This window comes from Heptranchias perlo, chromosome 1 (assembly GCF_035084215.1).
Source record: "Heptranchias perlo isolate sHepPer1 chromosome 1, sHepPer1.hap1, whole genome shotgun sequence".
NCBI classification, from domain to species: domain Eukaryota; kingdom Metazoa; phylum Chordata; class Chondrichthyes; order Hexanchiformes; family Hexanchidae; genus Heptranchias; species Heptranchias perlo.
Window position 1 is genome coordinate 172,048,551 of NC_090325.1, and position 25,644 is coordinate 172,074,194.

At 42.0% G+C, this 25,644-nt stretch overlaps 1 protein-coding gene across 6 annotated transcripts in view; it reads left to right on the forward strand.

Moving 5' to 3' along the window:
• The window catches only part of inpp4b (inositol polyphosphate-4-phosphatase type II B), a 784,892-nt gene that overhangs the window by 453,372 nt on the left and 305,876 nt on the right, over positions 1-25,644 (forward strand). For all 6 annotated transcript variants that reach the window (XM_067993821.1, XM_067993786.1, XM_067993776.1 and 3 more), the window contains exon 8: positions 10,621-10,700. In XM_067993821.1, coding sequence (XP_067849922.1) covers positions 10,621-10,700 — 80 coding nt within the window. The remainder of the gene's footprint in view (positions 1-10,620; positions 10,701-25,644) is intronic.

A 25,644-nucleotide genomic window follows, 5' to 3' on the forward strand; every position in this document is an offset into this window, starting at 1 on the left:
AGGCACTCCAACGTCCGGCTTAGTTCCAATGCCTGCTGCTCCGCGTCCGTTAGGACCACCTGGTGTGGCGGACCCTCTCCGTCCTTGCCCTCTCCTGGGCATTCTGGCATCTCTTCTCCTATCAAGGCACAACACAGAGACGTGATTGAGTGATGGTTGCATAGTGACCCGCTGCATGCATTGGTGTGGGTAGGGGTGACCGTGAGGGAGATGCATGGGAAGGTGCATTTGAGACATAGCCATGAGATTGTATGAGGATTGGATTGTGTGGTCGTGTTCGAATGGGAACTGGGGCGGTGAGTAAGTGCAGGCAAGGTGAGGATGATGGTTGAGTGGATGTGAGGAGTGATGCGAGAGCATTGTGGTGGCAGTGCAGAAGGAGTTGTGTGGTGGTGGAGGTGATGTGGAAGACGGAGTGTGGGAGAATGTGTAAATATACTCACTTTGGCTGACCTGGTTCGGTCATTAAAGCGCTTCCTGCACTGGACCCAGGTTTGGCACAAATTGCTACTGCTGCTAACCTCCTCTGCCACCTTGAGCCAGGCCTTCTTGGTGGCAGAGGGAGGCCACCTCCTCCCATCAGATGGGAAAAACGTTTCCCTCCTACTCCTCACCCCATCGAGCAGCACCTGGAGTGAGGAGTCTGAGAACCTTGGAGCAGCCTTGCCTCTGGCCTGCTCGACGCTGCCAAAATGGTTCTTGCTGCAAGAGGAGCAGTGGAGGACTGCCCCTTTTAAATAGGGCTCCTCCTGCTGACAGCCTGTGATGCGGGTGCGCAGTGCGCCTGCTGCACAGGTCTGGAACGGGAAACCCGGAAGCACACGTAAGTACATTCAATTAGGCTGCAATCGCGTGTGGAGCACCCCAATTTCACTGGGCACATTACCCACGCGCCCAATCGACCCCCCCCCCCCCCCCTCTGGCTGCTAACCTGCCTCCCTCCTAATATCGAGCCCCAGAGAAACTGTTCCCATTGGCAGAAGGGTCGAGAACCAGAAGGCTCAGATTTAAGGCAATTGGCAAAAGAACCAAAGGCGACATGAGGGAAAACATTTTTACCTAGCGAGTGGTTATGATCTGGAATGCACTGCCTGAAAGGGTGGTGGAGGTGGATTCAATCATGGCTTCCAAAAGGGAATTGGTTAGTACTTGAATGAAAAAAAATTGCAGGGCTACGGGGATAGGGCAGGGGAGTGGGTCTTGCGGAGAGTCGACACGGGCCGAATGGCTTCCTACTGTGCTGTAACCATTCTATGATTCTAGTGTTGACTGCAATGATGTCCGCCCATCTGCTTGTCCATTGCTTCCCTGTGACTTAATTTATCAACGTGAGCATGTACTGATACTCAACGTTTATAGAAAAGGCATAGGTAACATGATGTTTCTATTTGTGGCAATATCTATTTGATTGCTACATGCATTATTGTGTAGATCCATGTGTGTGATATCTCTCTGAGCCTTTAATTGATTGTAAGTACAGTGAAAAGATGTATTTATGTGCACAAAAAAAATCATATAACATAAATGGATGTCGTGAAGTGAATGGGTAAGTTGAATTTACTGTGTGTATACTGCCATTCTCTTGTGGTCCTAGTGCTCCTTCTCACAGCCAAGTGTTCTGATCTGGCTATATTTATGGCCCTGTAATCTAGGATAACACTTCACAGCAGTACTGTGGGAGGTGCCATCTTTCGGCTGAGATGTTAAGCTATGTCGTCTTGTTCAGGTGGATGTAAAAAATTTGACGGCATTTTTGTTTTGAATAGTTGGGGAGTTTTTTCAGTTACTTGGCCAATATTCAGCTCCCAACCAACACCACCAAAATAGACTAATTGGTCATTCATTCATTGCTGTTTGCGCGATCCTGCTGAAGGAAATGAAGGAATATACATTTAATTAGTGAATTTCTCAATGCAGTGGCAGAGCAGAAGGGCAAGTGCATGAATCCTTAAAAGTAGGTGGATAGGTTTTTTAAAAAAAAGCCATTACGTCAAATAAGATATTGTAGTTTATACTGAGAGGGATTGATGACAAAAGCCAAGAGGTCATAATGAGTCTGTACAAAATGGTGGTTGGTTCATATCTGGAATACTACGTGCAGTTCTGGCTCTTCACAATCAGAGACAGATAATAGCTCTGGAGAAAGTGCAATGCAGATTTACCAGGGATGAGGGTTTGAGTTAAGAATGGGACAACAAAGCCATGCATGGTTGAGTTGAGCTGGAACAAGCACGCGGGGAGGGAGATGAAATCGGTGGCTAAGGTGTGGAGTTACTGTGGGAAGCCAAACACCTTCAATATTGCCAGTATTAAACTTGAAAAAGCTTGGGCTCATCCATCGCTTGCTGTCAGACAGGCAATCAACAGCTGTGGAATCAAGGGTGGTGGTGGAGAGGTCGAGCAGAGTATCATTACCATACATATGAAAACTGACCTATGCTTATGGATGAGGATCGTTTTCACATCGTTCACCTGACGAAGGAGGAAGCCTCCGAAAGCTTGTGAATTTAAAATAAAATTGCTGGACTATAACTTGGTGTTGTAAAATTGTTTACAATTATGGATGAGGAAAAAGATGGAGCCAAGGACAGAACCTTTGGGCACACCAGAGGTTACTAAGTGGGCAAGGGAAGAGAATAGTTGCAGGAATTTTGCTGACCCCCTGAACAGTCCCTTCCAGTCGCTCTCCCCAGTATTACTGCACCCCACTCTCTCCATTTTGAATCAATCAAAGCAACCCACAACTCCAATTTACTCTCATGTTTTAACTTCAGTACAAGAACTCCATTATCAGCCCTTTGGAAGGTAAAGGAAGACTTTCATTTATATAGCGTTCTTCACAACCTCAGGACGTCCCAAAGCGCTTTACAGCCAATGAAGTACTTTTTGAAGTATAGTTACTGTTGCAATGTAGGAAACGTGGCAGCCAATTTGCACAGAGCAAGCTCCCACAAACAGCGGTGTGATAATGACCAGATAATCTGTTTTGTGGTGTTGGTTGAGGGATAAATGTTTGCCAGGACACTGGGGATAACTTCTCCTTCGAAATAGTGCCTATGGGATCTTTTACGTCCACCTGAGAGGGCAGATGGGGCCTCAGTTTAACGTCTCATCCGAGAGACAGCATCTTCGACAGTGCAGCACTCCCTCAGTATTGCACTGGAGTGTCTGGATTTTGTGCTCCAGTCTCACAACCTTCTGATTCAGAGGCGGGAGTGCTACCAACTGAGGCATGGCTGACACGGTAAGCAATCAATTAATTTAGACAACAATACGGAAACTGCAGAGATTAATGTTTTAATGTTTTAAAAGCAATGGGGGGGGGGTGGGAAGGGGAGGGTGGGAGAATGGACAGTAAATCCTGGGGCATTTAGTAGGAGGACATTCAAGGACATGTTTGTGTGCGCTGCTATCTCTGATTTTGCTGTAGGCTTATTCCTCAGATCTGAGTGCATCCGCAGAAAGTTAGATAAGTCAGATAACTTCTGTATTGATAAAACAAAAAAGGAAAAAGAAGCACGATGTATGCAAATTAATTACAGCACAGTGCGATAATAAACTTTGTGACCAAGTGAGGGAAAAACCCCCTGAAACCGATGGCACTAGAAAAGCAACTTAGAGATAATTGATAATTGGACTGCTTACATTTTTAATTTTTTTTTAAAAGCTCCCAATTTAATTTGTTGTTATTGAAGTCTATTAAGAAATTGAATGCAGTTGTTTGTATTTTTTAGAATGGCGGTTAATCAGGTTGTAAAGCTCTATTTGAGTAGTTTTTATTTGTTAACCTACATTAAATTCTGTAATACTGGAAATAAAGTGAAAATGATTATCGTGCTAGTCTATATAAGTGACCTTTCGTTAGGACTGATTATGCGCGTTGTCTATGTCAATAACGTTATCAAACTGTTGTCCCTGGATCCTCGTTCATCTTCCGCAGGATTATTGGGCAAGAATGGTGGTCTTGTAGTAAAAATCTTTTTGCCTCCCCCCTCTCCCAAAAACTATTACAGGGGGAATGCATAGCTCAAAGTCCAACCCCCCCGGCCAACCCAGTCAAGCTAAGCCACACTGACGAATTCCCTTGGTCCTGTCAATAAGACCCTCAAGTTGCCTGTAATGTATCTGTGATAAAAATGATGCATTTTTGTCTAAGACTTAGCTTGTTATTGCTTTCTTCAAATTTGTTATAATACATTATAAAATGAAAACAACTCACAGAATATTCCAGCTAATTTTGTTGTTTTAATTAGTTGGTTTGTCTGAAAACAAGTGTCTGAAGGAAGGACCAAGTCATTCAATTCAAATATAATTGTAAACAATTTTACAACACCAAGTTATAGTCCAGCAATTTTATTTTAAATTCACAAGCTTTCGGAGGCTACCTCCTTCCTCAGGTGAACGATTTGGAAATTTGGAAACAATTCAAATATAAACATTGTGTGATTTTTTTTTTTCAAATGTGGATGGGCAGAAAATGGGGGCATAAATGACCAATTTTGAAGGGCTATGCCCTGCAAACCAAGCATGCCTGAGAAACGTTCATAGAATCATAGAAACTTAAGTCACAGAAGGAGGCCATTCGGCCCATTGTGTCTGTGCTGGCCGAAAAAGAGCTATCCAGCCTAATCCCACTTTCCAGCACTTGGTCAGTGGCCCTGTAGGTTACGACACTTCAAGTGCTCATCCAAGTACTTTTTAAATGTGATAAGGGTTTCTGCCTCTACCACCCTTTCAGGTAGTGAGTTCCAGACCCCCACCACTCTCTGGGTGAAAAAATTTCTCCTCAACTTCCCTCTAATCCTTCTACCAATTACTTTAAATTTATGCCCCCTGGTTATTGATCTCTGCTAAGGGAAATAGGTCCTTCCTATCCACTCTATCTGGGCCCCTCATAATTTTATATACCTCAATTAAATCTCCCTTCAGCCTTCTCTGTTCCAAAGAAAACACCCCCAGCCTATCCAATCTTTCCACATAGCTAAAATTCTCCAGTCCTGGCAATGTCCTCGTAAATTTCCTCTGTACCCTCTCTAGTGCAATCACATCTTTCCTGTAATGTGGTGACCAGAACTGTACGCAGTACTCTACCTGTGGCCTAAGTGGTGTTTTATACAGTTCCAGCATAATCTCCCTGCTCTTATATTCGATGCCTCGGCTAATAAAGGAAAGTATCCCGTATGCCTTAACCACTTTATCTACTGTCCTGCTACCTTCAGGGATCTGTGGACATGCACTCCAAGGTCCCTCTGATCCTCGACACCACTCCGTGTCCTCCCATTTATTGTGTATTTCCTTGACTTTTTGCCCTCCCCAAATGCATTAATATATTAATCACACTTCTCCGGATTGAATTCCATTTGCCACTTTTCTGCCCACCTGACCAGTCCATTGATATCTTCCTGCAGTCTACAGCTTTCCTCCTCACCATCAACCACATGGCCAATTTTTGTATCATCTGCAAACTTCTTAATTATGCCCCCTTCCAATCACAAAAACATCCATCAACCATTACCCTTTGCTTCCTGCCACTGAGCCAATTTTGGATCCAACTTGCCACCTTCCCTTGGATCCCATGGGCTTTTACTTTCCTGACCAGTTTGTCATGTGGGATCTTGTCAAAAACCTAGCTAAAATCCACGTAGACTACATCAAACGTGCTACCCTCATCAACCCGCCTCTCAAAATTCAATCAAGTTAGTCAGACACGACCTTCCCTTAACAAATCCATGCTGACTGTCCTTGATTAATCCATGCCTTTCTAAATGACTATTAACACTGTCCTTCAGAATTGTTTCCAATAATTTGCCCACCACCGAGGTTAGGCTGACTGGCCTGTAATTTTTAAACAACAGTACAACGTTAGCAGTCCTCCAGCGCTACGTCTAAAGCCAGGGAGGATTTCCTTGCACGGAAAACACTATCAAGATTGCTGCTACTTTGTAACTGATGCCTGGGGTCTGGTCCACATCTGAATCCCAGGGCATCAGTTACAAAGTACCTTAGTTCTGCTCGTATGCATGATAAAGCTTTCTGAGATTCTTCTTAAGAGAAATTTCTTTTTACGGACAAGTGAAGAGTAAAGCACAAAGTCAAGAAACAGTAGTGCTTCAAAACCATCAAATCATAGCTCCTAAAGAATGCTTGTTAGGTTATTCTCATTGTCCTTGAACAATTTTCAGGCGTGTGTGGTGGCCACCTAAAACAGGTATTAGGCTCCTTGCCTATGCCAGTGAGGGGCCTAATGAATGTTTGTTTTAGGACCTCTCATAGAAATTGGGCTGGCCCGAGTGGTTCAGTCGCCGTTACTGCTCCGCTCAGGTATTGTTGTTGTGGATGTGGCCTATCAAGTGGCCATCAGCAAATAGGTAAGTAAAATTTTTGTTTTAAATTTCAATTTGGAGCCAGGAGGATCAGAAATGCTCCTCTCGTTTCCACATCACTCCTGCCGGTCGCTATCAGTCCTCCTCCTGTTGTCCTCTGAGCTGTTAGCTGAGACTTAGCTGAGGTTGTCGCCAGTTAGGCAAGTGTCCCAAAATTCAGTCCTCCTGAAAGGTGAGCTGCCTGTGGTGGTGTAACAGGCGGAATATTTAATTGAGGCCCAAGGCCCAATTTCGGGCCGGCCTCGGTTTCGGGCGTGCGCTCCCATACAGCACGAACCTGATCCTGAAAACCGGCCCAGATGAATTTTTACCCATTGTTCTGGGACAGCAAATTATGCTGTATGCAGCACAATAAACAAGAAATTCTGCACGCCCTGTTGTCCAGAACAAAAGGCAGGGAACCCCTTGCGAATCCAACATCTTTGCCTGTCACAAATAGGCCAAATAAAAGTGGAGCTAATGAATAACCTCTTGCATGTACAAGAGACTGAGGTTTTTTTTATAAAATGCAATTTGGTTTTTAATTGTAAGAAATTTACTCGTAACTTGTGTGGCAAAAGGACTTTCAAATAATATTAACCAAAATATTATTGCTTGATGCTTTTAATTTTATCTCAATACAGCAAGTGAAAAAAATAATGCTCTCTTGCTATGCATGAAAATCTCCAACCCTTCAATTTAATGGCTTTAAGAATTTATTGATTTGTCTGTTGATTAAGAATTTATCTTTTATTGATCAAAAGTTGCAGACATGACTTTTTCAATGTCTTTCCCATCAGACTCCCAAACTCTACCCTATATAAGCTGCAACTCATCCAGAAATCCATGGCCTGCATTTTATTTGCACAGACTCACTCGCCCATCACCCCCTATCCTTGTCAAACTCCATTGCCTCCCTATCCCTGAAGTGTCAACTTCAAAATCCTCCTCTTCATCTACAAATCCCTCCGCAGCCTCAGTCCTCCCTATCTATGCAACCTCCTTCACGCTTGCTGGCATCTTTCACATTTCCGTCTCTAATCAATGCACTCTTTCTTCTGCTCTATCAATGATGGCAGAACCTTCAACTTTCTTGCTCCCATAAGCTGCATTTCTATTGCTAAAATCCTTCAATTTTACTCTATCTCTCTCCATCTGCAAAAGCCTCCTGATCGGCTACCTCTTCCCTACACATTTTCAGCCCCCTACCCTGATTTCTCTCCTATTTGGGTCATATCCCCAACTGTGAAGTGCCTTATATAAATGTACAGCAATATATAAATATAAGTTGCTCACATGAAAAAGTGGATGGTACTGTTTCAGCATGTTTCACAGAAAAAAACGCTAAGAGGGCCCATTGTGACATCCTGTTTGGGGGTCATGCATTGTTTTTCCATTTCCATTTTCACTTTGTTCCTCCCCTCTCTTGTGGGATCTCACCTTTGCACAACTTGCTGCACCTTACGGGCCAGGTAACATGTCCTGTAGCATTGTCTTCACTTTTCAACCACACTAGAATGACAGGAAGCTTCTTCCAAGCTGTGATTTTATTTTTCTTTCCCTTCATATGATATGCTGGTGCCATGAGAGATCCTTGGCTTTATAAATAGAAGCATAAGAGTACAAAAGCAAGGAAATTACGCTAAACCTTTATAAAGCACTGGTTAGGCCTCAGCTGAAATATTGCATCCAATTCTGGGTACCACACTTTAGGAACGATGTCAGGGCCTTGGAGTGTATGCAGAGGAGATTTACTAGAATGTTACCAGTGATGAGGGACTTCAGTTATGTGGAGAGACTAGAGAAGCTGGGATTGTTCTTAGAGCAGAGAAGGTGAAGGGGAAATTTAAAAGAGGTGTTCAAAATTATGAAGGGTTTTGATCGAGTAGAAAGGGAGAAACTGTTTCCACTGGCAGGAGGGTTGATAATCAGAGGGCACAGGTTTAAGATAATTGGCAAACGACCCAGAGGGAAGATGAGGACAGATTTTTTTTATACAGCGAGTTATGATGATCTGGAATGCACTATCTGAAGCCGATTCAATAGTAACTTTCAAAAGAGAATTGGATATATACTTGCAGGGCTATGGGGAAAGAGCAGAGGAGTGGGACTTATTTCGAAGAACCGGCACAGTCACGATGGACTGAATGGCCTTTTTCTGTGCTATATGATTCTAAATGCATCAAGTATAATTTGACAGATGTCAGCAGGTGACAGGGACTAGAACTTGAACCCATATAGAACTTTGTGAAGTGTGTTTTCGAATCCATTAGTGGATTTATTTTGATTTGCAGTAATTATGGTCTTTGGATATTATTTTGCCAAATTTGTGTGTACGTGCCCAATGTCGTCGCACAATGGGAATCGAGACCAAGTGCAGTATTTAGGTCTGCCGGTGTTAAAGGGTGGGAGGATAATTGGATCAGAGTGGTAGCAGTGGAGAGAGAAGAGTAGGAAGATGGGCAAAAGGAGGATAGAGACGGGAAGGAGAGAGGTTGAGAAATACCCTCATCTTAGGGGAGGGTTTGGGGTGAGAAGGTTGGGAAACATATAACAGGTATTGCACAGAATTCTGTGATCCATCCAAGGACTTGAATATATAATATGTGTTAGTGTGTATAATGCCAGCACATTCATTATATTTTGTGAATTCATTTCTTAGATATAGTGGTTGGGCAGTCAGTGGTCCATATGATTAAGTAGAATTGCTCCAGCAAGTCTGGTTCGGCAAGTGATAGTTAATTTTGCATTTGAACTTCTGCAGACAAGGGACAGGGCTCCAGGTGTCAATACTATCTGGGAGAATTTCACAAGCTGATGAAGTGGTGTTTGGATCTTCGTCCATGGGATTCTTTCCAGATTTTTTGAACCAATTCAGTTGTTGAGGTGCAGCTGCAGCAACTTCTTTCTTTTTGGCATAAAAAATGTCTGACTTAAGTACTTGCAACTTTTGTGATGCTGCCTCAGTTATAATCATGTAACTCACTGACAGACCAGCCACATCTCTCGGAAACTATAGAGTTTGGACTTTGGGCATCCTCATCAAGTCCGCCGAACTGCTTGGTTTTGGACTGTATTGAGTTCAAAAGCAAGATATGCAGCCTGCCAAATCGGATTGTGATGCTCTCTGGTGTGTACTCACTCACTTCTGCAAAAAATGGACTGACTGCCAACTTGCTCCATGACAGTAGCATGCTGTTGTAGTATATTGCTAAGTTCCAAAAAGCTTGAACTGATGACTAATCTGTTCTATGTTCCTTCAGTGGCGATGGCAGTTCAGTGCAGATTGTGCTTGATTCCACAAATGTTGTCAGTGGTTCTCTTATCAACATACGAGGGACATCTCATATGGGGCAAGATAGCTTCCTGACAGTATTTCCTACCAACCTGAGCTAGAATGCTTCAGCCCAGTGTGGCATTCTGTCACCTGAGTAACCTGAAGGAAGTAATTCTGATGGCTCAGCTAATTTATTCAGTGAGTGTCTGTAGCATACAGACCCAGAAGGTCCCAGGTTCAATCCTCATTCTCTGCTGAGTTAGTTAATCTGAGCAAGGCAGTGGTAAAGGTATTATAACTGGCCTTAAGGAAAAGTGACTATGATTTCTGCTCCTGATAATAGTGACTCCTGCTGGAAGATGCACTTATTGGGTGATGACAGGATGGGAATTGGCTGTGATGCCGTCCACAGTTGAATAACCCACATATAGTTTTTTTTTTGCCTAGACTTACACGTGATTAATGAGTAGCCAGGTGATCGGGTGAGGCATTGGAAAGTAACTGGCACCTGTGGGAAAAATACCTCAGCAAGGAATCCAACTCCTGCAGACAAAGGGATGGGAGTGGAAAAAATTGATGCATGAGACAAAAAAAAGAGATGACAATCATCCAACTTTCTAGATAGATGACTTTTGATATGAACTTATCACCTGTCTATACATATATATTTATTTCCTTATCTAGTCCTGCAACAAAATAAAATGCTAAATTTTTACTTGTTTAGTGTTTTACCATACGAGCTTGTATTGGTTTTTAATGAAAAAAGATACCATGCTGTCGAGAAGTGAACTAAGCTGAACGTTATTGATAGCTGTGTCACTGATCTCCTGGTGAATTCTGCAGGATAATAGATCTATCCAGCTGTTTCCTCCTTCTCTCTCGCTATCTTGTAAGCCAAGACAGATTTGCAGGCAGTGTGCTGAAGCTGTCATGCTTATGGATTTTGAAACTAATGAAGACATTTTTTTTCTTGTGTTCCAGAGAAGCTTCCTGGGCTCTGCTACATTTGCTGTAGGTGATCTGCTGAAGTCAGAGGAGCAAACATTGACCATTAACCTCAGGTATGTGTGCAGATAGATTTTTTTTTTACTAAATCAGGATACTTGCAGTGTTGATAATATACCAAAAAATAAATGACACAAGACAGGCAGATATTTAAATTGGCAGTTTCTGAACCCTTATTGGCGTTGTGGCTTGTATTCAGCATATTTAAGAGATCTGTGTGACAAATAGAGAAAATGTGAGCAGCAACAGTAATTATCTGTGATGGCTGTCAAGGGTTACAAGTGAAATAAATTCAGGCAGTCTCATTTCAGCTGTCAGTGGACATGAATCCAGTAGCTCAGAACCTTTCAGATTCCACATTAATTAGCACATCCGCTTGCTGAGAGGCCATATGAGTAGGTAGTATGGGATCTGGGGGTGTCACACAAGTGCCATAACACCTGCAATTGCTGCTGAGATGCAATTGCTGCTGAGATGCAATCTCGGAACAATGCAGATGAAGCCCTACGTTTTGTCTGACTCCCCTATGCTATGTCTGACCTGGGTACACTTGATGCTGTTGCTTGATGTGCAAGGAAATGGCTTCTATTTCCAAGTGCATTTACCCCTCGCTTTGATCAGTGCACATACAAAAAGGCTTTTTTAATAAAACTTTGTTTCATGGATGGAGGCATACAAATATCTCATTAGTTTATATTTATTTCCTCTTTAGAGAAAAATGCACACTTTTTTTGCAGACGCATGAGGTGATCAGGCGGCTTACATCAAAACAAGGGCTGAAATTTTTCTGTCAAAATAACGGTGAGGCTAATGGCGCTCGTCGTTATTTATGTGCAAATGATACAGGACCTTCAGGTGAGGGGCAGACCCATGGTTAAACGCAGCTATCCAAAAGTTGCTGTCCGAGATGCGCTGCATCTTTGCGAAAATGGCATCTCGCTGTCTGCCTCACCATTGAAATGCATTGAATGGCATGAAGTTGTGTTTGCGCGGCAGATACGAACTAAACTCACCATCGAAAGTTAAGTCTTGCCCATTTCAGTCTAAGTATCCTTTTAACGATGTGATAAGTGTTAACGACTGCCAATCAACCTCTCTGACACTGAAAATTAACTATTCCAAGTGTGGAGTCTCATTTCTTCAGGTTTTAATTGTTGTTGGAGATTTTAAAAACGTAAAATTCTAAATTAAAAATTTTTCTTTTTACTTTGTCTTTTTTTCTCTCTCTCAATCTAATCTTTCTTTCCCTCTCTTTATTTCTCTTTCTGAACCTGATTTGATATTGCATTCACCCACTCTAATTTACATTTCCTTCTCAGTCCTTGCACTGTTTATTTCACAATCCTTCAATCTGATTGGTTAAGGAGCTACACAGTTGCTTGCCCTGTTCACTCAGGTCTCAGATGCTGTTTCCCTCGCTGCGACGTTATCAGCTCGCACTTCCAGCAAGTTGTCACACAAAAAAATTAAAGACCTAAATGTGTACGGGCAAGTCTAAAGGCAGATGACATTAGATGCCCTGCTACAGGAAAATCTGAGCCAAGATTGTATCACATGTAATAAAACCAGAAAATGCTGGAAACACTCAGCAGGTCAGGCAGCATCTGTGAAGAGAGAAACATCGTTTCAGGTCAGTGACCTTTCAGAAACGCCATTGACCTGAAACGTTAATTCTGTTCCTTTCTCCACAGTTGCTGCCTGACCTGAGTGTTTCCAGCATTTTCTGGTTTTATTTCAGATTTCCATCATCCGCAGTATTTTGCTATTGTATTACATGCTCTTGATGATGTCGTAATGACTGAGACACATGACTCTTCTATCTCTTCTACCTCTCCAATCAAAAACCTCTTTCCATGCAGCTAGTGTCCTATTTGAGCTCCCAATTACTTTGATGGACTAATTATTTATGTATGGTTTATATCCGAAGAGCAGCATCTTATTTTCCTGTAGTTACGTAAATGTATTCTTTGAGGGGTAGTATCTCCCTGTTTGAACGAGACTCCTTGAAGTATAGTGGAACTGCGAGGCATCAGTCAAGTAGTTCTCTACTCTATAAGGGAACTGAGAGATATTCGCTTTCTAAAAGGGACAGAGCTCTCCCCTTCCCTGACTAGCATTACAAGTACTGTAAGACTTCCTCCTGGGGATAGTTCAAAATCCCGCAGTTAGCTACCCATCAGCTGAATATTCAACCAGGTTCATGGAGGCTGCATGTTATTTTGTTTTTATTTATTTTCTGGTGGAGAGTTGACACCTGAATTTTACATCAGCAGGTACTACTCCTGATTTGTAGGAAATAATATAATTTATAAACTTATTTTTTATAGCAAAATAAGTGCCTGAGTTAGAAAATGATAACAGTAGGCCTGGATAAGCTGTACCTAGTATCAATTGTATCCATGTGATTTATATCAATTAGTGTTAATTGTATTCATGTTGTGTGTATCAATTGGAGCTCTCTTGTATCCATATATGAGAGCTTATCTAGGATGTGGTGTGTGTGATGTGGAGCTCTAAGAATAAAGGCTTGGAAGCAACTGAAGACCAGGCTCTAGTATTCTATCCTTCACCGGGCTATCCAATTTATAGCGCCTAGTCGGATGTAAACAGAATTATGATAAAACAAAAAAAAGTCTAATTGGTAATAATTTATAGTCATACTAAGTCTGTACATAGATCATAATTCTTCAATCACCTTCTTGCTATTTGAATGTTAAAGAAAATCTAATGACTTACACAAACGTAAACTATCTTTTAAAAATAGTTCCTGGCAATTCAGGGTAGACATATTCAGGATTATGTAGGGATTTCTAGTGAGTTCAGAGGGTCATCCCACTTGGAGTATAGAAACAGGAAGTATGAATAGATTTGTTCATCGTAAATAGAGATTGTGAAATTGAAAATGAGAAATGCCAATCCGAATGCAGTAAAGAGAGAGAGTTAAATTCATGTCTTTTTCTTGACTATGCCAATGCTTTCATGGCCGGCCTCCCATCCTCCACCCTTCAAAATTCTGCTGTCTGTATCCTAACCTGCACCAAGTTCCGCTCATCCATCACCCCTGTGCACACCGACTTACATTGGCTCCAGTTCCCTCAATGCCTTGAATTTAAAATTTGTGTTTTTGTGTTCAAATCCCTTTATGGCCTCACCCCTCCCTATTTCTCTAATGTGCTCCAGCCTTCCAATCCTTTGAGAACTCTGTATTCCTTCTACTCTAGCCTCTTGTGCATTCCCCATTCCCATTGCCACACTATTGGCAGTCGTGCCTTCAGCTCTCTGAGTCCTAAGCTCTGGAATTCCCTCCCAAAACCTCTTTGCCTCTCCTCCACCTCCCTACATTCTCTTATAACTCACCATCAAACCTTCTTTTTTGACTAAGCTTTCAGTCACCCTTCCTAATATCTCCTCCTTTGGCTTAGTGTCAATTTTTGTCTGATTACGTTTCTGTGAAGTGTCTTGGGGAGTTTTTCTGGGTTAAAGGTGCTATATAAATGCAAGTTGTTGGTTGTTCAAATGTTGGCTGGAAAAATAGAAGGTTCTGCATGTGATGAGATTTGTACAAGAAGCACACCCAGCTACACACATACAAGTATGTAATGTTCACAAGCCTATGAGCAATATAGATATTGTGTCACATTGGAATTCGTACAGTATGCAATGAAAACACTCTTGAATCTTAGCACTTTCATTGCATAAGACATTTTTTCAGTGATTATTTTTACATTTTAGCATGGTTAATGCCAAGAAGGCAGAGTAGTTCCCAGTAGAAATTAGACCAATACAGTTACTATGGCATGCTGCTACGGTTTTTAGTTGGGTACATAGGAACAGGAGTAGGCCATTCAGTCCCTCAAGTCTGTTCCACCATTCATTTGGATTATGGCTAATCTGTATCTTAACTCCATCTGCCCCCGCCTTGGTTCCATAATCCTTAATACCCTTACCTAACAAAAACCTATCAATCTCAGTTTTGAAATTTTCAATTGACCTAGCCGCAACAACTTTTTGGAGGAAAGAGTTCCAGATTTCCACTACCCTTTGTGTGAAGAAGTGCTTCCTGACATCACCGTTGAACTGCCTAGCTCTAATTCTAAAGTTATGCCCCCTTGTTCTGGACTCCCACACCAGAGGAAATAGATTCTCTCTATCTACACTATCAAATCCTTTTAATCATCTTAAACACCCTCAATTAGATCACCCCTTAATCTTCTGTACTCAAAGGAATACAAGCCTAGTCTATGCATCATGTCCTCCATAATTTAACCCTTTTAGCCATGGTTTCATTCTGGTGAATCTGCGCTGCACCCCCTCCAAGGCCAGTATATCTTCCTGAGGTGCAGTGCCCAGAACTGAACACAGTGCTCCAGATGGGGTCTAACCAAAGCTTTATATAACTGTAGCATAATTTCTACCCCTTTGTCTTCCAGCCCCCTTGAAATAAAGGCCAACATTCCACTAGCCTTTTAAATTATTTTTTGTACCTATCCACTAGCTTTTACTGATTTCTGTACTTGGACCCCTAAATCTCTCTGCTCCCTCACAGTTCCTAGCTTCTCACTATTTAGAAAATACTGATCTATCTTTATTAGGTTCAAAGTGGATGACCTCAAACTTCCCCACATTAAACTCCATCTGCCACAGTTTGCCCACTCACTTAATCTATTGATGATCTTTTTTAACTTTCTGCTACCCATCTACACTATTTACTGTGCCACCTAACTTGGTGTCGCTGCAAACATGGATATGTGGCTCTGTATTCCTTCATCTAAGTTCAGAGAGATGTGATATCAGATATCATTTTATAATACTAATATTTCAATGTGCCCACTGAATATTGAAGCTGTTCTTCATAATCTGATTTGTGATGTTTTTAAACCAGTACTCTTTTTTTTGTAAGAAAAAAATCTGTTACAAATTAATACATTTTCTGAATATACTTTATCTACAACATAGACTGAACAATTGGATAGTGTTTTTCCCTTTAGTTGTTTTGAAACTGCTTACTCATCTGTTAATATTTAAACTGTGAGGTGAGCTGGATTCAACCCTGTATCCATGGAAACCTACATCTAAGTTTGAAAAGGCAGTTTGAAGTGATAACTTCAGCGGCTTTATGTTTGTGAAGAGAGAGATTCAGGGAGTGGATGTCCCATAATCAGTGTGTCAGCAACCTATTAAAAAGTCTGTAAAGTGTCTTTATAAGTGTTTATTATTATTTTGTCTTCTCAATACTGTTAAGTGGGTAGAGACCTTTTTGGCTCACTTGCTCCCAGTACTGCACACCACTGATGATCGACAGGTTGCAGTTTGCATTGCTCAGACTTCAGATGATGTCTTCAGTAAATTTACAAGTTTTAATTTTTGTATGACTCAAACAAAGTAGAATTTAAGAGTGATTTTTAGACACACACAATTACACTTGATTTAAATGAATACAAAACTGTGAGGTGTACAGCTCTGAAGTAGAATTTGTTCATCACCTATGTGACATCTGAATTCTGATTGGATGTAAAGTACTGTATTATCCATTTTTCAAAGTGAGAGTTGATCTTACCGTGGACACATAATGATGAGGTGAACTGACAAAGTCCCTTCAGCAGTGAAGTGGAAATAAAATATTGGTTAGTAATTGGTAAACTAGTATAATGATTACTCCTCTAATGCCAGTTCAAGAACGTTACAGGTTCTCTTCATGCCTACTCCACAACTATTATAACACTCATTTGTCTCACTTCTTATGCCCTACAGCAAGGGTAAAGCTGGCTGCATGCAGGAAAGTCCCAGAGTAATATGTGAGCTTCTCTATCCCACATTAGGTTACAGTGCAACACATTTGCAATTACATGTACTCAACCACCACATTTGAAAATTCAATTTTATCACTTGTGTGGAAATATGCGTATAATACGAGAAATAACTATATTTCTATATATAACTATGTATGTCAACAAAGCAGCTTCAACTGGCTTCTGTGGGTGCTCAGATCATTCGGTCGATAACATGCTATAAGTGTTATAGATAAAATCCTGAGGCTGACTGTGACCCAATTATCACTTTGTTGTTAATGTGCATTTCCTGGTCAGCCTCACTTGCGACGAATATTTATAATGTCACACTGTTGAAACAAATTCAACTGAAGATTGTCTTGCTGCATAGGATTAGCTAGTTAATAGATTTCATTGGTAGTACAGTAACATTTGAATAGATCCATTCTGTTTATTTTACAAATTTATAATTTAACATAAGTTTTAACTATATCCAGCAAATTTTGCAGAATTATTTATCTCTGAAACACAGTCAGGTTATTAAGTGATTGGCCCAGAAATTCGAGTGCGCCCAAAAACGGGAGCATAGGGAATGATTTCTGCGCCTGAATGGATAGGCCTGAGGCACACGTAATATTGGGCCCTAGTCCTCATTATCATCGAGCAATTGAGCTCCTAATGGGTGTCCCCAGGCAGCTCACCAGAGAAGAGGACTCGAAGATCTGGCTGCTGTGTCCCCAGCAATGGCCCTCAGGTAAATCCTAAATGGTGACTGGGAACGGTGGGCAACTGGGAACGGTGGGCGATCGGTTGTGGAGGGGGTGGGTGGCAGGGGATCGGGAAGAGTGGGTAGCAGTTGGCACCGATCGGGTAGGGTAGCAGCTGGTATCAGGAGGGTTGGGAGCTGGCAACATTCATTGTGTTAAATGTAAAAATATATATTTATTGGTAATAATCTGCATCTTTATATTGTTGTGAGATATTGGTGGTAATGTATGTGGTCACAGGGATTACCATCCATGGAAGATATCATTTATGATAATTCAAAGAATTATCAGTTACTTTCATTAATTTGTACTAGTATCAACTTGTATATAAATATGCTGACCAAGTTGGGGAAATCAATCTTTTTGTTTTTAAGATTGAATTGCTAGGGCAGTTACAATCGATCGCTTTTGTTCCCTATGCTGAAAGATAAATTCTAAAGTTTCACAGAAATGTTCATGGGCTAGGCACTTAACTGAAGCAGCATTAAAGCAGTATTTAAATATCGGGATTGATAGCAATAATTAATTTTGCAACAGGGCAGTATGGTTAAAGGTGAAGTTAAGTAAATACTGTGAAAATCAAGTACTTATTTCTTAATGTATCCAAGTGCTTGATTTGCAGTACTGTTCAGAAATTCTTCAAAATCTGTAGTTGAAACCTGTGCATGAAATGTAATGCCTGTTTCATTATTAGTTAACTGATCAACTACTGGTGATGTCAGCCTAAAGGAGTAACAGCACAGTGCACCACTAACCAAAATTGCATTGAAAGTGGTTGGTCTGGCTGTTTACTTCCATTTTATTTTTAAACTCCATTCCCACTGACTGACTATAGCAAAAACTTTTTAAAAATTCTTTCATGGATGTGGACGTCGTTGGCAATGCCAGCGTTTATTGCCCATCCCTAATTGCCCTTGAGAAGGTGGTGGTGAGCCGCCTTCTTGAAGTGCTGCAGTCCGTGTGGTGAAGGTTCTCCCACAGTGCTTTTAGGTAGGGAGTTCCAGGATTTTGACCCATCGACGATGAAGGAACGCCAGTATATTTCTAAGTCAGGATGGTGTGTGACTTGGAGGGGAACATGCAGGTGGTGGTGTTCCCATGTGCCTGCTGCCCTTGTCCATCTAGGTGGTGAAGGTTGTGGGTTTGGGATGTGCTGTCGAAGAAGCCTTGGTGAGTTGCTGCAGTGCATCCTGTGGATGGTACACACTGCAGCCACGGTATGCTGGTGGTAGAGGGAGTGAATGTTTAATGTGGTGGATGGGGTGCCAATCGAGCGGGCTGCTTTGTCCTGGATGGCGTCGAGTTTCTTGAGTGTTGTTGGAGTTGTACTCATCCAGGCAAGTGGAGAGTATTCCATCACACTCCTAACTTGTGCCTTGTAGATTTGTAGATGGTGGAAAGGCTTTGGGGAGTCAGAAGATGAGTCACTTGCTGCAGAATACCCAGCCTCTGACCTGCCCTTGTAGCCACAGTATTTATGTGACTGGTCCAGTTAGGTTTCTGGTCAGTGGTGGCCCCCAGGATGTTGATGGTGGGGATTTCGGCAATGGTAATGCCTTTGAATGTCAAGGGGAGGTAGTTAGACACTCTCTTGTTGACACTTGTCTGGTGCGAATGTTACTTGCCACTTATCAGCACAAGCCTGGATGTTGCCCAGGTCTTGCTGCGTGCGGGTTCGGATGGCTTCATTATTTGAGGGGTTGCGAATGGAACTAAACACTGTGCAAGCATCCCCGCTTTTGACCTTATGATGGTGGGATGGTCATTGATGAAGCAGCTGAAGATGGTTGGGCCTCGGACACTGCCCTGAGGAACTCCTGCAGCGATGTCCTGGAGCTGTGATGATTGGCCTTCAACAACCACTACCACCTTCCTTTGTGCTAGGTATGACTCCAGCCACTCGAGAGATTTTCCCCTGATTCCTGTTGACTTCAATTTTACTAGGGCTCCTTGGTGCCACATTCAGTCAAATGCTGCCCTGATGTCAAGGGCGGTCATCCTCACCTCACCTCTGGAATTTAGCTCTTTTGTCCATGTTTGGACCAAGGCTGTAATGAGGCCTGGAGCCGAGTAGTCCTGTCGGAACCCAAACTGAACATCGGTGAGCAGGTTATTGGTGAGTAAGTGCCACTTGATAGCGCTGTTGACGACACCTTCCATCACTTTGCTGATGATTGAGAGTAGACTGATGGGGCGGTAATTGGCCGGATTGGATTTGTCCTGCTTTTTGTGGACAGGACATACCTAGGCAATTTTCCACATTGTTGAGTCGATGCCACTGTACTGGAGCAGCTTGGCTAGAGGCATGGCTAGTTCTGGAGCACAGGTCTTCAGCACTACAGCTGTGATGTTGTCGGGGCCCATAGCCTTTGCTATATCGAGTGCGCTCAGCCATTTCTTGACATCACGTGGAGTGAATCGAATTGGCTGAAGAGTAGCGTCTGTGATGGTGGGGATATCGTGAGGAGGCCGAGATGGATCATCCACTTGGCACTTCTGGGTGAAGATGGCTGAAGCCTTTGCAACCTTGTCTTTTGCACTCACATGCTGGGTTCTGCCATCATTGAGGATGGGGATGTTCATGGAGCCTCCTCCTCCCATTAGTTGTTTAATTGTCCACCACCATTCACAACCTAATGTGGCAGGACTGCAGAGCTTTGATCTAATCCGTCGGATGTGAGATCGCTTAGCTCTGGCTATAACATGTTGCTTCCGCTGTTTAGCATGCGTGTCGTCCTGTGTTGTAGCTTCACCAGGTTGGCACCTCATTTTTAGGTACGCCTAGTGCTGCTCCTGGCATGCTCTTCTACACTCCTCATTGAACCAGAGTTGATCCCCTGGCTTGTTGGTAATGGTAAAGTGAGGGCTATACCGTGCCATGAGGTTACAGATTGTGCTGGAATACAATTCTGCTGCTGCTGATGGCCCAGATGCCCAGTTTTGAGCTGCTGGATCTGTTCCGAATCTATCCCATTTAGCATGGTGGTAGTGCCACAAAACATGTTGGATGGTGTCCTCAGTGTGAGGATGGGACGTCTTCTCCACAAGGACTGTGCGGTGTTCACTCCTATCAATACTGTCATGGATAGATGCATCTGCGACAGGTAGATTGGTGAGGACGATGTCAAGTAGGTTTTTCTTTTGTTGGTTCTCTCACTACCAGCGGCTGGTCCAGTCTGGCTGCTATGTCCTTCAGGACTCTGCCTGCTTAGTCAGTAGTGGTGCTACCAAGCCACTCTTAATGATGGATATTGAAGTCCCCCACCCAGAGTACATTCTGTGCCCTTGCTACTCTCAGTGCTTCCTCCGAGTGGTGCTCAACATGGAGTACTAATTAATCAGCTGAGGGAGGATGGTAGGTGGTAATCAGCAGGAGGTTTCCTTGCCCATGTTTGACCTGATGCCATGAAATTTCATGGGGTCCGGAGTCAATGTTGCGCACTCCCAGGGCCATTCCCTCCTGACTGTATACCACTGTGCTACCACCTCTGGTGGGTCTGTCCTGCCGGTGGGACCGGACATCCCCAGAAATGGTGATGGAAGAGCCTGGGACATTGGCTGAAAGGTATGATTCTGTGAGTATGGCTATGTCAGGCTGTTGCTTGACTAGTCTGTGATACAGCTCTCCCAATTTTGGCACAAATCCCCAGATGTTAGTGAGGAGGACTTTGCAGTGTCGACTAGGCTTGATTTGCCTTTGTTATGACTTTTTTAGCGAGATTGTAGAACTGAGTGGCTTGCTAGGCCATTTCAGAGGGCAGTTAATAGTCAACCACAATGCTGTGGGGTTGGAGTCACTTAAATGCCAGACCAGGTAAGGATGGCAGGTTTCCTTCCGTAAAGGACATGGGTTTTTACAACAATCCGGTAGTTTCATGGTCACCATTACTGATACTAGCTTTTTATTCCAGATTTTATTTAATGAACTGAATTTAAATTCCCCAGCTGCTGTGGTGGGATTTGAACTCATGATTCCAGATTATTAGTCCAGGCCTCTGGATTACTAGTCCAGTAAAACAACCACTATGCTGCTGTACTCTGATAACTTGTCAGGGACTGAGTTTTTTAAAGTGAACAAATTGATCAGTGTGGAAACAGACCGTAACAAATGATGAGTAGCAGGTGCAATCCACTGCTGCACCAGCAGAGTGTGACTGCTTGATGTGAATTAAATAGACATCTTCTAGGTTCTACTGACTTCTAAAGAGATGCAGAAGAGAATTGTGAATATCTGCCTGGAACACATCAAATGAAAATAAGTCTAGATTCAAAATGCTTAGCCATAACTACCTTCACCTTTAAAGCCAATTGTGAAAAATCAAAGTTTTCAAACAAAATATATCAATACAGTTCACGTTTTAAACACATTTCTCCACACCCATTCCACCTCCCTGAAATTAACTTTCCCCTAACATCTATTTTGTCCTCAGTCCAGATGGCGGGTTGGACAAGGCCTTATATGTGGTCCCCTCAAAGGCATTCCTTAGGAGGCATATTAAACGGTGCTTGAATCAGCTCCATTCCAGTCAATCTCTCTCTCTTTCCCAGTCCCAAAAAAAATCCTACTCCTAATTTGAATGTTGCATTTTTTGGTGTAACTCTGAGATGTTGTTTGCAAGGAACTTGCTTAGAAACTTGGCAGCCAAGTTTTGGAATAGTTAGTGAATGATTAGCCTGTGGTTCAATGACTTGCTGTCTTTCCATTAAAATGGTGGGACCTGAGACAGATGGTGTAATCAGTTAATGCACTGACTTGTCACTTTTGGGAACTAGGTTTGAATCCAGCCCTGATCGATAGATGGAAAGTCTTCTCTGTGAGCTCTAAAAGTCCTACTTGAAATAAGTTTAGGTAGTCTCAATCCAGTTCTTAGTGGTGCAGTCCCATGGTGTCTAGATTTCAGGAAAAAATAGCTCTAAACTGGTAATCTTAATTAGAGGGAAGAACTCATACTCTTGCAATAAGGGAATGTTCTGCTGGAATTGGAGCTGAGGTAAATTACTATTGGAAAATAAAGGGTGCCTGTTTCTGTGTCTGCTCTGTGTTATGATTAACCTTGAGCGTTTGATGCTGATACTGGAATTCAAGTGAAGAAAAACATCCCCATCTTTTTAAGCACAAGCATTTGCCAAAAAATATAAATTGATAAAACAATGCTTTAGATTTTCGTTGAAATGTGCAATCAAATTTGAATGCTAATATTGCAAATGAAAAGTTTGTCTTGTCTTGATATACAAACTTTCAAAATCGTGGACATGAAGACCTACAACCCTCCGAGATCTCTATACTCCTCCAGTTCTTGCCTCTTGTGCATCCCCGATTTTAATCGCTCCACCATTGGCGGCCATACCTTCAGCTGCCTAAGTGCTAAACTCTGGAATTCCCTCCCTAAGCCTCTCCACCTCTCTACCTCTCTCCATCTTTAAGACACTCCCTAAAACCTACCCCTTTGACTAAGCTTTTGGTCACCTATCCTAATATCTCATTATATGGCTCGGTGTCAAATTTTGTTTGATAACGCTCCTATGAAGTGCCTTGGGACATTTTACTATGTTAAAGGCACTATATAAATGCAAGTTGTTGTGTTGTGAGATGGCTTCACCTGTTGATTGCAAGATTGTTAACTGTGTGTGTGTGGTTTACTGTCTATAGCAGTCTATCATGTCCTTACGTTCAGTCTCCTGCATTGAGAATAAATGACCATGAATGTAGCTGCAGTGCTTTCTCTTTCACTTTTGTGTGCAGTTCTGTTGAAGTGTGTAGTAGTAATTGGTCATTTATGGTGACAGTTCTGCTCCTCACAGGTGTTAGTGACAGCATTTCTGTTGAAATAAAGGTAAACAAAAGGCATTAATCTGAACCATGTATGACTTGAATAATTTGTTTACTTACATTTGGATTTGTTTGCTTAAAAATTATCAATTCAATTATTAACTTGGCAATTAGATCTTATGCTAATTGATTCAAAAGGCTGAAAAAATAGTGGATATCCTAAGAACTAGTGCTAGCAAAATATTTCAGAAAGATAATTGGACTTGAGGACAAGGCTAGTTGTGACTGTTGAAAACAAAAGAAAGCCTTTGGTTAAATATTTAACCGAGAAACTATGACTTGCCCGAGACGATTGGGAAGAGCAATGTATATTTCTAACATGATATTCACTTTGATCAAAGATCTTCTCTGTATTAGTACAGATAAAATGTGGAATTGATCGGAAGCAGAGTTCACAAGTCAGACATTTTGAACAACCTTTTATGCTGACTGTATAGCTTTGGTCTATAACCATAGTACAAAAACTTGTATCTCATTGGCAGTGTCAGCAATAATACACTGTTGCACTAAGCCCTCCCAATTACATTTTTACTTGAAATATTTTTCTCAGGTTCAGTGTCTCAGGCCACTCCTCTAGGCAAGTTCTTGCTCTCCATGACTATGGAGTGTGCCAAAATCTAAGTAATTTATAGTGAGCCCAGGGATTGAACAGAAAGTCATCACTGCAGTCTGGTTTATTGATTGTACCATATAGTCTTGCATAACCTTGCTCCACTTTAGAAAGCAGTGAAGTGAACATTTCACTTGACCCTGCTGATCATTCACGGAGTTTCTCTGGCTTATTTATCTTTCTCTGATGCCTTCAGATGGTCTCCTCCGTTGGAACAAGATGGGCTGAGAAATAGTTTTTTTTTCAAAAAATTTTGTGACAAAAAATGTAAATACATGTCTCTTAATCTCAAAATATCTGCCCAACATACATTCAAATAAAACCTACAAGATGCTTGTATTTTAATTAAATGGCTTAGGTTCAACATACATAATATCTGTATTCTAGGGCTACACTGCATCAAAGTTGGGCTAATTTCTTTAAGTGAACTGTTCAACTCTGTATGTATTTTGGCAGAAAAAAGAGGCTATTACCATGATGCATCATAGATGAAAATGCTTCATTTTTGAAATACACACTCATTTATTTGACATTCTTCAAGACCCATTGTCAATTTAGTCAGTTGTATAAATTATCATTGCTTGAATAGCTGCTAACGTGATGCTTTTGTTTCACAAATTGTATAACATACTAGCGAAATATTATTCAGGTTTTACATGTAATTTTTGAAGATCAGAATGGTAAGAATGGCAATATTAATAAAAGGCCCTATAATCATCTCATCCTTCTGTATTTGTTTGTAAAACACCTTGGGAACAATTTTAAGTCACTCCACCCAGGGGCAATGGGGTAATAGCAGTCCAAAAATTGTGGTGCTGTACTTACTGTCCCGTTCCTGCTCCATTCCCGCCTACCGCCATTTTCCTGGGGGGCCTTTGCATGGGCAGCCCAGGCACCTGTTTGTTTCAGGTGGAAGCCTCATTCAAGTATGCTAATTGCACCTTAATTCTGTATGTATTTAAAAATACAACAAACTGTGGTAAATTGTTACTTAAATTTACCTTGACGTTACTGGCTTCCTGATTGGGCTGCCACTGTTGATACATTTCCAAGGGTCGGGCATAGAAATGTCACTATATTGCTTAACTTTGGCTCCCAACATGCACTTCCTCCTCCCTTGCACCAATTCAACACTATCCCTATGCATGATGAGAGAGAGGCTTTGAGGTGAGAACTTGAAACAACACTGAAAAGTTGAACACAATTAGAATTTTAAAAAGACATGATCAAAACCTGAAGATGAATAGGAGTTCAGATAGTCAAATATAAAATGGGACAGAAAAAATAAATTGGAGATAGTGTACGGCTGTGATAGGGAGCATCTAAAACTCAATTGAGTAGACTGGACCTTTACTCGAGTTTAGAAGAATGCGAGCTGATCTCATTGAAACATAGAAGATTCCGTGGGAGCTTGACCGGGTAGATGATGAGAGGTTGTTTCTCCTGGCTGGAGAGTCTAGAATTAGGGGGCATAGCTTCAGGATAGGGGTCGGCCATTTAGGACTGAGATGAGGAGGAATTTCTTCATTCAGTCAGTTGTGAATCTTTGGCATTCTCTACCCCAGAGGTCTGTGGATGCTGAGTCATTCAGTATATCCAAGGCTGAGATCGAGAGATTTTTGGACTCTAGAGGAATCAAGGGAAATGGGGATGGGGTGGGAAAGTGGAGTTCAGGTCAAAGATCAGCCATGATCTTATTGAATGGCGGAACAGGCTTGAGGGGCCGTCTGGCCTACTCCTGCTCCTATTTCTTCTGTTCTTAGGTCTGCCTTTTCATTGAACATATCTGTAGTGATAGTCAGAATCAGAATGAATGGAAATTTGTGATATTGAACATAAGAGACTGGTTTCTCTTTACGGTTCAGTTTATTGGCTTCTGCGGCCTGTGGTCAGGAAGGAAAAAATAGCCTGGGCTCCTGATCATTTATTATTGTGACCCCTGTTGGAAGTGAAAGAGTGGACATCGATTGAGTACAGTCGGGTTTTAGCTGTGTTGCTCCTGGAAACAAATAGCCTGCTGATGCA